The sequence below is a fragment of the Aotus nancymaae genome, unplaced genomic scaffold, assembly GCF_030222135.1.
Source record: "Aotus nancymaae isolate 86718 unplaced genomic scaffold, 86718_ANA_hifiasm-v0.15.2.pri h1tg000003l, whole genome shotgun sequence".
Classification (NCBI taxonomy): Eukaryota; Metazoa; Chordata; class Mammalia; order Primates; family Aotidae; genus Aotus; species Aotus nancymaae.
The window spans coordinates 15,642,337-15,655,064 of NW_026988414.1; the positions used below are offsets into that span (position 1 = coordinate 15,642,337).

The 12,728-nt window shown below is 45.8% G+C and overlaps 1 protein-coding gene across 1 annotated transcript in view; it reads right to left on the reverse strand.

The window, feature by feature from the left end:
• Window positions 1-12,728, reverse strand: part of PAPPA (pappalysin 1) — a 224,488-nt gene that overhangs the window by 61,885 nt on the left and 149,875 nt on the right. Inside the window, exons 10-12 of the mRNA XM_012472748.2 lie at window positions 11,835-11,948; window positions 10,379-10,514; window positions 7,451-7,664 (exon numbers count right to left, since the gene is read on the reverse strand). Of these exons, the coding sequence (XP_012328171.2) occupies window positions 7,451-7,664; window positions 10,379-10,514; window positions 11,835-11,948 (464 nt within the window). The remainder of the gene's footprint in view (window positions 1-7,450; window positions 7,665-10,378; window positions 10,515-11,834; window positions 11,949-12,728) is intronic.

Consider the following 12,728-nt stretch of genomic DNA (forward strand, 5'->3'; position numbering starts at 1 on the left):
TGACGGTGCCTTGCAATAGCTCTTAAACACCTTAAAGAGGTTGATTCTGTCTAACACTAAGAACTTCTAGGGGGCAATTTTCTCTAACGTCTGCCTCTCTGACTGTGTCTACCCCCAATACCTGGCCTACAGTATGCACGGATTTGCATTCAGAACCTCAAGGCTTTTATGTTTCTGTTTTTAATCTAGGAGACAGGGAGACATTTTGGTCAAACCAGTATCAGAAAAGGTTTCCAAGTTTTTTTTTCTCTCTCTCTCTCTGTTTCATGATACCCAACTAAGAGTTTTACCGAGACCTTATTCCTATTCTCTACCCACTACTCAAAAGTATAGTGAGAAGCAGAGTCTGGGGAGGTGGGGAGCTAAAAGCCTCCAAACCATATCACAAACCAATTTACTTTTTTAAGTACCCAGAAAAGAATGAGCATTTAATTTAGATCTCAGACTCTCACTGATGGGAGCTTTGCAATTCTCCAACACCCTCCTGAGATGCAGGGCAACTGGCATTAAGGAACACTTGTTGAGACACTCCAATTCTCTGCCCTTTTTCTTTCTCCTGACAGCCTCAGCGTTGTACCATGTGGAGACCTCAAAGAGGCTGTAGCTGTGGAGTCAACACAAGGGCTTTGACACCAAACAATGCATCTGCTCACATTGTGTAAGCACCAGGGGAAGGAACCGCATGGTTCCAATTTAAATAGATTTACTCTGTAAGCTACTAGCTCCCAAGCTGTTCTTCTGACCTGTGCCTAACAGTCTGGGCATTCTTACTCTGCACTCCCAGAAGGTACCTGGGCTCTTATGAAGACCCAGAGGGAAAGATGACTTTCTTCTTTAAGTTTCAGAGCCATTAAAGTATGAACAGTGCCCTCCCTGATTATTTTGTGCACATTAAAGTTCTTCTTCATAGAAAATGAAAATCTGAAATGCTTTGTTTTCTGAGGTAGAAGGAGCACAAGGCGTATCAATCAGGGAAATCTGGGCTCCAGCCCCAGCTCTGCCATTTATCAGTTGTTTGACCTTGGAAATTTATATAACATCCTGAACCTCAGTTGCCTTATCTGTAAAGTGGAAATAATAAAATAATTTATTTATTAGGATTGTCAAGAGGGTGAAACATCATTCACTCATTCATCTATTCAACAGACCTTCCCTGGGGGCCTTACGGAGCACCAGACATTGTTCCATACACTGGGAATATAGTGACAGAGGGGATAAACAAGATGCCTGTTATCCTGTATATTTCAGGAGGGAGGATATATGCCAAAGAAAAGTAATAAATGAGATCATTTGAGATAATGATGCATGCAGTTAGGGCATTAAACCAAGGTGAAATTATAGAGAGTGACAGTTGGTGGGGAGGGGCAAGGCACTTTGCATAGAAGGATCCATGAAGAAGGGACATCTGAACTACTACCTGGATAAAATGAAGGCATAAGCCATACACAGGTTTGGGACAGAGGCAGAACCAGGCAGAGGGAAGAGCAGGTACAAAATTACAGCACGGGTTGGAGCTTGGTGTGTTTATAGACTAGAAAGGTCAATGTGTGGGAAATGCTTGGAGGTGGGGCACGGTGGCTCACACCTGTAATCCCAGCACTTCAGGAGGACGAGCCAGGAGGATCACTTGAGGTCAGGAGTTCAAGACCAGCCTGGCCAGCATGGTGAAGCCCCATCTCTACTAAAAATAAAAAGAAATAGCTGCGAGTGGTGGCACACACCTATAATCCCAGCTACATGGGAGGCTGAGGAATGAGAATCACTTGAACCCGGGAGGCAGGGGTTGCAGGGAGACAAGATTGCACCACTGTACTTTTGGGAACTATAAAGCTCCTTGAGAAGATGGGTCTCTCTACTTTGTCTCTTTTTGCTACAAAAGGAAAAATAGTCCCTGATCTCATGTATCACCTGACCAAAGGATTTCATGGTCACATGAGTAAGGATAGCATTGAGTTTATGAAACCAGTTAGGTTTCTTAGTTGCAGGACTTATCAATGCTTTGGATGACTCATTGAGAATTTCCAGAATGGGCTAAGGTACACACTATTTTTTAAACTCTGATAACCTTTTCTTCATGGGACATTTCTTAGGCCTTCTAGAATACGCTTCGGGGATTGAGGCATCCTGCTTGTTCAGCACATCTGTCTGCACCTGGCCCGCAGCTTGAAAACAGGAAGAAAAGGGATAAGGGAGGTGATCTGTGTCAGGCACTGGCCGCTGTGTTTCACCTACATCACCTTATTTGCATTCTACACAGCAGCTCCTGGAGGTAGTGATATTATTCCCATTTTCAAGAACAGGAAACTGGAACTAAGAGTTTTAAATTGCTTGCCCAAGGGCACTCAGCTTGGACAGAATTCCAATGGAGATCTGCCAGTCTGTCCCCTAAGTCCCTGCTCTTTTCTCTTTGCTATCCTGTTGGTTGGAAAAGGTTGTGTGAACACACTGTCCAAAAACGATAAACATTACCCTGACTGACCCTCTCAAATAACTCTGTGACACAGCCCTGTCATTTCTGAAACACAAAAACAAAAAGCAAAACAAGGAAAACAAAGAAAAGGCTCTGCTGCTTCATAAAAAAAAAAAAAAATGAGGGAAGGATTTAACAGCGGTGATGGGCAATAAATAAAAATACCATAAGAAGGAAAAAATGAAGACGCTTCTCTGAAGGGAGAAAAGTGGCCAATTTGATGGATGAGTGGGAAGGGATGCAGAGAATTCTATAGATCAAATTCTCACACCTGGGCAAAAGTGGAGGTCCCTGGGGTGCAGAGCTAATTAGATACTTAAATATCTTTTTCTTCTCTTCTTATCTATATTTTTAATGTATTTACCTACGGACTCAAGTTCCATATATAGGTAAAACATTGCCTGATCCAATAGCTAATCCCCCATTGCTGTCTCCATTGTCAATAAGAATGGTCTCCAGTCATGCATAAGAGAGGATACCTGGAGGGTGCTGGAACCCGGATAAAGAAGTTAGCGCTGACAAGCATTCCTCTCCTGGTTCTGTTCCTTGACTCACAGTGTAACTGCTGTGCCCTGCTACTTAGCTGCAATTATGCCATAGGGAAGCAGAGATAATCACAGAAAGGCTGTTTATAAATCATTCTGGGCTGCTCAGATGAGGATAAAAAAGACAAGTGCTCCACACTGGAAAATGGAGGAAAAACTGTTCTTGGCATCAGTTCTGCAAGATCACTTAGGAAGTGAAACTAAGAAACAGCTACTATTCTAGGACCCCATTTTCCTACCCAGAAATATGGCAACTGGGGGAATGATCCTAACAGGTTCTTTACCTTGGATTTCTAGGAGCCAGTGTTGTGGTGCGGTAAGGAGGCAAGATTTTGAAGATGAAATGATGCAAGCTCAGTGGCCTGCAGAGTTCAGGCGAGCTGAGTGGGGTGTGCTGAGGAGAGGGGATGTGCCTGGCCAAAGAGCAGAGTGCTTTGCTCCAGTCCAAGGTTGCCTAGTGGGATGGAGGGCCCGATGTTTTCAAAGCTTCTCATTTCTTTAAAGAGTTCCAAGAAGTATTCTGTTTTCTAATATGAACTCTCCTGATATTTAAATGCTGGCAACTAATTAAAGGAGATAACTAATAAAGGCCAAAGAGAGATTGTTTATGGACTAATATGGTCTGTGGAACACGAGTATTGGAACCTCTGACGAAGAGGAAAGATAACTGGATTCCTGGGAACTAGATTCCAGTGCTGGTTTTGTCTCCAACTTGGGTGACTTTAGGCGAGTAACTTCCCTTCCTTGGACCTTAGATTTCCCATCCTCAAATTAGGGCACAGAACCGGAAATCTTTGAGAGCCCTCCCCAGCTTCAGGCCTCATGATTTTATGAGAACAAAACAACAGAGCTCTATAATTTCAGAACCCTTTGAAATGAGAAAAATAGGAAAAAGGAGTCTTTGGCAATCTCGAGCATTGCCAAGAATACAGAGTAACTAGAACTCTGGTGGGTCACTGATGGGGCTGTGAATTGGACAATATTTTGGAGAAGAGTCAGGCAGTATTCAGCACAGTCAAAGACACACATATGCTTAGTCACAGCAGTTCCATTTGCAGGTATATTCCCCAGACTAGGGATTCCCAACCAGTGTGCTGAGAGGCACTAATTCCTTTGCGGGTTGGGGAAGCAGGATGAGGTTGTGGCAGTGATCTGAGCAATCTGTGGTCTCTGGCCAAGAGCAGCTTCATTCTGTGTTCCAAACCCTATATATGAATCCCTATATCATCCACTAATGGGATATTCCACACATGGGGCCTCATCAGGGCACAGACTCTAGAAATGCTTGGCTCCAGTCTGTGGGTACCCAGACCCCCAACCAACGAACAACACTCGAAGTTTTCCCTGGCTGAAAGAGTTAATCTAGCCATGTGAAGAACTTATTTTCCTCCCAAAGCTGGCCTTCTAAAAATTATAATGAACTGTTCAATTTCTGTTTAGAACCACAAGGGTGGATGAATGTGGGGTGTGTGTGTGTGTGTGTGTGTGTGTGTGTGTGTGTGTGTGTGAGAGAGACAGATACTGGAGCCACAATATCACCACTGTAGCTTTTCTCATTAAAGAAGCCTGTTCACCACCTACACTCCACCACTATGCTCCTCTCCCCACCTTTTCTCTGTTCCACAACTTGGTGTGGAGCTGGGATTTGACTAGAATTCCACAACTGGACCTCTCCTTTGAAACCTGATCCTGTTTTCTTGGGTCTCTGAATTTATACCGAGGACTGCGAAGAGACTGAGACCCCTGAAGCTAGAGTGGAACACATTGCCCAAACTGATTCTGTGGTAGTTGCTCCTCCCAGGGCACCACAGTAGGCATCACACTGCTCTCAGGAGGACAGACAGAAAATGAGGAGGAGAAAGGAGGTAGGAGAAGCAGAGAGAGAGAGGAGATGGAGAGGTGGGAGAAAAGGGACTGGGGAGAGGGGGAGAGAGGGAGAGATGCAGGGAGACAAGAAAAGGCTGTGGGAGGGAGGAGAAAAGGAGAGGGGAGAAACAGTACCTTTCCCGACCTGGGAACAGCTGAGAGTAAAGTGGGCTGTTTCTGCTACAACCAGCTGAAATTTGTGCTATAAAAAGTGATGCTATTTATTTTGGTGTTTTGGGAATGATGGAAAACATCCCATGGCTCTTTACAGTTGTTGCTTATTTTTCCTTTCTTTCCTCCCTTGTTTGTTTGCTTTAATGCATTTGCATGTTTGCAGAGTCCTGCTTGTTTTGCTGAATGCCTCTTTAGCTCCCCATGAACAGCTGCTGTCCTTTCCCCACTGGGGCACTCAGGAGGAGGTGCTGCAGTCCTGCAGTCTCAGCCCTCAGGCTTAGCCTGTCCTAGCCTGATCCAAGCTCAGGAACAAGTCAGCCAAAGACCTCAGAGCTGCAGCTCCATCCCCTCACTTGGAGTTCCACTGAATAAATGTTCACATGGGTCCAGTTGTGAAAGTTCCTCTGCTACTCGTGCCTTGCAGTGGTGGGCAGAGCATGGCTTTCAGGGACAGACAAAGCAGGATTTTGCCTCTTACTGCCTGGATGGTCATGACTCACTCACTCTGTTTCTCTGAGCTATATAATAAAACAAGACAACGTTCCTATCTATTGGAGATCAACAAGTGTTTGTACCTTACTGTCCTCTCTCATCTTTCCCAGCTCTTGGAAATCACAGACTGTTAAAACTGGCAAGAACCGCAGAGAATCCATGCGAACCACTATCATCATTTTAAAGATGGGGAAACTGAGGCCAGAGAAGGGGATGACTAATCCGAGGTTACATAATTAGTCAGATACAGGTCAGCACTTTCCCCGCATTCAGTGTTCCTCCTACAACCAAAGAACTAACGAATACACATTTATCAATATGTTTTAGAGGTAAAATATTTCCTACTATTTACTTAGGGCCCAGGCGCCATTCATCGAGAATTCAAACGCGTCAGTCCTGTCCTCAGTCAACGTATGGTTGATCGGGATGGCTGAGTAAGAATGGGAAAGTCTTGTGGAAACGATCTGATGGATTTTCATTGACATCATTTCCCCAGGCTCTGAGAATTAACTTATTTTTATAGGGTCTGGAGAACAAGGGATAAAAACACCCTTTTAGAGTGAAGTATGACAATGAGTTATATTTAAGACGCTCTTGCCTCCGAAAGATTGCGACAGACTTTGCACAACAGAAGCTAGAGACAGTAGGTGCTAAACACTGTGGATTTTGCAACCACCTTTTGTGTCTTCTGTGGTAACAGGGGCGTGGGAAAGGCTGGTGTCCCCCTCTTCCCTTTTCTTTTCTTGCCCCCCAGGTATGAATCGACTTCCAGAGAGCCTCATTCTTGGGGAGCCTACAAAAGTCACAACTCTCTCTCCTTCTGGGTCTCATTAAACAAATCTGAGAGACGCTGTGCAACTCTGCACAAGTTCTCCCCTTTCTGGGCCCTGTGCTTCTACATGGGAACACAGAAGTTTGGACATGTCTGATGTATGAGATAATCTCTGAAGCTTTTTCCAGCTCTAACTTTCAGAACTCTACACAAAATTCTGTGCAGAGAAGCAGCACCATCATCAAAAGAAGGTTGTAAATATTCTCTTTTAATATGTTATATTTGCATAATGCCTAACAGTTTTCAGGAACACTTTTACCTACAGTGCAACATTTAACCCTCACCACCACCCTGTGGAGTAGATTTTATCTGTTATTCCAAAATAGAAAACTATGACTCAGAAAACTGAAGTGACTTGACCAAGAACACACATTTAAGAAGTGGTAACGTGGAGGTTCAAACCCAAGTAAGAGTGTTCCCAAAGCTTGTATTCTTTTGGGGAAACCCCACTCCCTTGTAGCTCCAAACTGGGTGTATTAGCAGATGCCAGCTCAAAAGCACTGAGGGAGTGATGTCATGCAGTCAAAAGACAGGCTCTTAGACCACTCGTGAGGTCACAGGAGCTAGGCTTGTGGAAGACAGAGAGATTTCACCTATCCCTGATGCACACGGTGAACCAGGGTGATACAAATACCAGCCTCACTCTATCCCCCTTGGTTAGGAGGGTTATGCCTCCTGCCTGTGCCACTTAGGAAGCAGAATATTCCAGTATTTCAGAGATAAGGGAGAGCTAATCCTCTTTTTGTTCTGATGAGGACATTGAGGCTCAGAGAAGGAAACTGATGTTTCCAGGGTCACCCTGCAAGCTATTGTCAATTCTGCCACTGCAAGCCAGGTAAGGAGGTTCTTTTTTCACCACACAATCCTGTTTCCCTCAATTGCCCCAGGAATTTAGAGACGCATGGGCCTCTCAAGCCCAAAGGCAGAGCCGGCCAGAGGCCAGAGGATGGATGGAGAAGGGAGAAATGCACATACTTTTTACAGCCGCACAAATGGCTACCCAGCTTCAAAATCACACTATCTCCACTTGGCTACAAATGGCCTGGGACAAGTAGTCTGTGGGTCCCTTACCTCTGCTCGGCAGGGCTGTAGGTCTCCCCTCTCTCGCAGCTGCTCAGGGTCACGGGGTCAAAGTTGTCGAAGGAGCGGAGGGCCACCCCCGAGATGGCGACCAGGGGTGAACTGAAGCTCACATGTACAGCCTGGCTGTGGTAGAAGGGCTGGCTGAGGTCATGGACCACAGGGATAATCAGGGGATTGTTCCTGCAGCTCAGGACATGGAGGCCTGTCAAGGGAGACAGAGGGGCCAAGGGGCCAGGCTCATTACTCAAGGCCAGTCACACCCTCCCCAACGGGCCCTTCCCGAAGCCCCCAGACCCTTTCATGTCACTGCACAAAAGCACCATTGGGCGGCCGGTGAGGATTCTGAGTCTGATGGAAAGTTTCTTTGTCTGCCTTTTTTTCTTGGTGCCAAATCTTTCCAATCTCCCTGCCTCCCTGCCCCCTAAGCTTCCCCTTCACCTACTGCCCAAAGTCCCTCTCCCTCCCCCAAATGGCCACCCCTCAGCCAAGCAACCCAGGCTCTTGCCTCCCTCCCACATTGCTGTAGGGCTCGTTGGTCTGAGTTGTTGGGTTTCAGGCTGCCTGCCTGGTCAGTTGGAAAAGTGACAGAAATAATTCATAGCAACAGGCACTTCCCAGGATAAAAAGCCCACTCTCCTAGGTCATCTGTGAACCTGAAAGCAGCCCTGAGGGGGAAGGGCCTCTTGCTTAGTATGCAGAGGAGGCTGAGAATTGTGGGCAGGGGCAGCTTTCCAGAGGAGCACGGCCCAGGCATGACTCAAACTCTTAAGGAGAATCCAAGCTTGCCTCACTCAAGAGTCCTCAGTTTTTTCTAATGCAGGCAGCAGGTTCCTATTCTCCAAGAAGGAAGAGGGAAGGCCAGGGAGAAAAGATACACCAAGGGACAAAAGGAAAGGCAGGCCGTGGCAGGATGGAGTTGGCAAAACGGAAGCTGGCTTCGGTGCTACGTGGACCTGAGTTTAAATGCTGATGTAGCCCCTTCCTAATAGTGGTACTCCAGATAGCCCCTAAAACTCAGTTTTCACGTCCAAAAAAATAGTATAAACCTAACTGGGTCCTGGCAGGCTTGCTATGTAAGGAGAAGTCTTCCTTGCTATGTAAGGAAGTCTGAAGCAGATGCCCTTCTCAGTTCCAGAGGTGAAGACGCCTCAGAATGCTGGGATACTGTGAACTGGGAAAGATGGTGATGGGGCGGGGGGTGAAGGGGAAAAACAGAAGAGCCTCAGGATCAGTAGCAGGATCCAAAGAGGGTCTGTGGAACCAGACTTTTCCCCACTCTGCTGAAAAACCTCTCCTCAGAGCCCTGGGTTATGCCACGACAACTACAAAAATATTTGTTTCTCACTTAGGGAAATTTCCTAGGAATCCTGCTAAGTCCAGAGGGATGTCCTTTCTCTTCCTTATTCATATGTTTCCCTTGCCTTTAAAACTAACTCAATAAATAAGCATAACAATGAAACAAGAAAACCTTCCCTGTTCCCTTGGCTTTTTTCTGACCCTGAAATGACCCGTTGCCTGCTTGCTTCATACAGGTCTTTGAAAAGCATTCTCATGGCCGGGCGCGGTGGCTCACGCCTGTAATCCCAGCACTTTGGGAGGCCAAGGCAGGTGGATCACGAGGTCAAGAGATCGAGACCATCCTGGTCAACAAGGTGAAACCCCGTCTCTACTAAAAATACAAAAATTAGCTGGGCATGGTGGCGCAGGCCTGTAGTCCCAGCTACTCGGGAGGCTGAGGCAGGAGAATTGCTTAAATCCAGGAGGCGGAGGTTGCGGTAAGCTGAGATCGCGCCACTGTACTCCAGCCTGGGTAACAAGAGGGAAACTCCATCTCAAAAAAAATAAAAAGAAAAAAAGAAAGCATTTTCTGCGGGATGGTGTGGGCACGGCTTTAAAGTCTAGGCTTCAGTACTGGCCAAGAATTCCAAATGCTTGGAGTAGCCAGGTTGCCCAGAGCTCTCCAGGGTAGATTGGAAATGGGCAGGTGTCATAGGAAATTCTTAGTGGCAATAGGAATGTCTTAGGGTCTGATTTTGTGCTAGGCATGGTTACAACAGCGTCAAATAATAGCGCACTCCGACTCTAAGGTGGATATCATTGTCCTTGCTGTGTAGATGAAAAGCAAATGAGGCTCTAAATGACATGTGTGAGGAGGAAGCTTGCTCACCTTCTCAAGGTGACTGAGTGGTGGGACAGGATTCAAACCTCAGCCGTTAGCTCTGGATTCAGGCCCTCTCCTCTGAACCACGGTGCATGTGGGTATGCAAAGGGGTGGTACAAGTGACAAGTCCAGCCCTTGTTCTCCCCCTTGGCCCTGCACTCAGGCACTTGGTAGAACCTGACTGACGCCTCAACTGCCTCCTTACTCCTACAACGTTTCTATTCCTATTCCCACTGGGAACTTCTCCAGAGGTTGTAACTGGTGATACAGTCCCCACTTGGGGTGGACGGTTGTGAATGCTCCAGGTTATAGGGTAAAAAGCAATAGGCTATGACACTGACATCCTAACTAGTAATTCCCGACCTACCGTGTGACCTGGGGTCTCTCAGTGCCTCTCTTTGGGTGTCAGGTGCTGACATGTACAATGGGGAAATGGCTTTTACTCAGTCTCGCTCCTTCTCGGGGTCTTTGGGGAATGATACGGGATGCCTGAAGTTAAAGGTGGCTGGCAGAAGGGAGGGCTTGGCCATTGGCCCCTTATCCCTGTCTCTGCCTGATCTAGATTTTCTCTTTTATATTTTCTCAAAATATAACCACATTTTGATTTGAGGGCAACCAGAATGCCAAATAGAAAAGAGGCAAGAAAAAGGATAAAGGAAGGAAGAGCTCATTCTAAGCTGATCCTCACAACTAGTTATGGGGCAGAGGTGGAAGTAAGTCCCGAGAGCAAGCCAAACCCAAGAGGGCATGCTCACCTAGATCGTGGCTCTGATCTTTGGTATCAAGCAGCTGCACACTGATGCTCTCCTGCCTTTGGTCCCCATAATATGTCCCATCCGTCACCAGGTGGACAATGACAGCCGCGGCAACCATTGGCTGAGAAAAATATGCCTGAAATTGAGAAGACACAGGAGGGTCAGATGTGCCCTCAGTCACATGGTGGGGAGGCAGCCACACTGGAATGCATTTGTGGAGAAACTTCCTTTTTAAGAACTGGGCTACTACTCGTCAGGGGTCCAAGATTGGAAGGAAGAGGCAATGAAACCTAACAGTGATGAGCACAGGCTTTGAGATTAGAAACCCAATTTCAATCTTTGCTCTGCTCCTACTTAGCTGTGTGATATTGAGTGAATGGCTGGGCCACTCTGGGTCTAAGTTCCAACATTTCTAAATGCTGGATTAAAGACAAACAAACAAACAAAAAGCCAGGCCAGGCGCAGTGGCTCAAGCCTGTAATCCCAGCACTTTGAGAGGCCGAGGCAGGCAGATCACGAGGTCAGGAGATCGAGACCATCCTGGCTAACATGGCGAAACCCCATCTCTACTAAAAATACAAAAAATTAGCTAGGCATGGTGGCACACATCTGTAGTCCCAGCTACTCGGGAAGCTAAGGCAGGAAAATCGCTTGAACCCAGGAGGCGGAGGTTGCAGTGAGCCAAGACTGTGCCATGCACTCCAGCCTGGACAACAGAGCAAGACTCTGTTTCAAAAAAAAAAAACAAAACAGAGCAAACAAAAAACAAACAAACAAACAAACACAAAAAACCAGGTATATCACAGGATTGCTGTGAGGTTCCAGTAAGATAATGAGAGCAAAGTGTGGAGCAAAGGTCCTGGTGCGCACTAAAACCCACAAAAAAAAATGGTATGCATGATTATCTGTCACTTCTCCATGTCAATCTCTGCACTCAGCATTGAGGAAAGAAAGCTAAATAAGACATGGCCTTTGCATTTTGGGCGATTCAAAGTAGGTCAGTGACACGTAAACCAAAATGCAATAATATCCACAATCCTTAGCCAGAAAGAAAGACCACAGACAGCTCTGTAATACCATGTGACAAGTGCCATCCAACAAGCAACCTCACATGTGCAGGACAAGGAGGAAGATAATGGTCACGTCTTCCTCTGGTGATCAGTAAAGGGTTCAAAAAGGAAAAGATCATTTTAAAGGATCTTGAACAATGAATAGGAGGTTCCAGGCAGACAAGATACATCCAAACTCTTTGCTAAAACAAGAGCTCAGTGGGGGCACTCCATGAGCAATTAGGATTCCATTTCAGGAAGCATCACACTGCTAAGTGTTTTGTTCCCTGTTCTTACAATTAACACCCTCAGCAGGTAGACAACCCATCTTCAGAAAGGGTCATGGGAGTCAGTGTTTTCTGTGGCTCACTGCCTGAGATTCCAAAGCTCTCAGAGCTTCAGCTTACCTGAAGCCAAAAAGTGTTCGGAGCCAGTTGGGAATACAGGTAGCTGATGGTGCAAGGGTACCAGGCATGCTGGGAAATGCCTTCACTGAGATCTATCACCTTGGTTCGACACACCTGGAAAAAGATAGACAAAAAAAAAATCATGTTTTAGAGAGTATCAGAAGTTCAACTTAATTCAATTTTACAAACCTGTATCGTTACCTATTTTGCTCTTGGCACCACAGGGAAAAACAGGGAGGAAAAGACCAGAATCTGGTTCAGAAGTTCACATTCTAATGTAGAAGAAGTAATCCTCAACGCTGTTAAGGATATAATAGATAACGTACTTTGATGGTAGAGATGACACAGATATTCTCGCAGAGACACATCATGGAGGAGTTCATACTTGAGTTGGGCCTGGAAGAGTAGCGCAGTGATAAGAGGAAGGGCACTGCGGGCAGACGGAACAGAAGCCAGGCTCGGAGGAAAGCAGAAACCCAGAATGCTGAGGTTGTGTTAAAATGCCTGTTACTACTAAGACTTAGGGACAGTGGCAGAAAAGGTGGGTGGAAGAATTAGATCTCATAGAATCTTGAATGTCAAGTAGACGATTTTAGAACAAATCTGTAAGTTGTGCTCCAAGTGATATTACAACAGAGAAAAGACTGTGAAAACATTAGCATTTGCTTCCCCATCAACAAAGAAAATCAGTTCCAAAACTTTATACACACACACACACACACACACACACACACAAATTCATTCTCAATGACAGATAATACCAAATAGTATTAAAAGAAAGAGGAAACATAAATAGACAAGCAGAATTCTTCAAACTGAGGAGTTTCTTGCATATTCAAATGTCATTTCCTTTATTGGTTCATTCATTCATTTGAACGATATTTATTGAGTAAC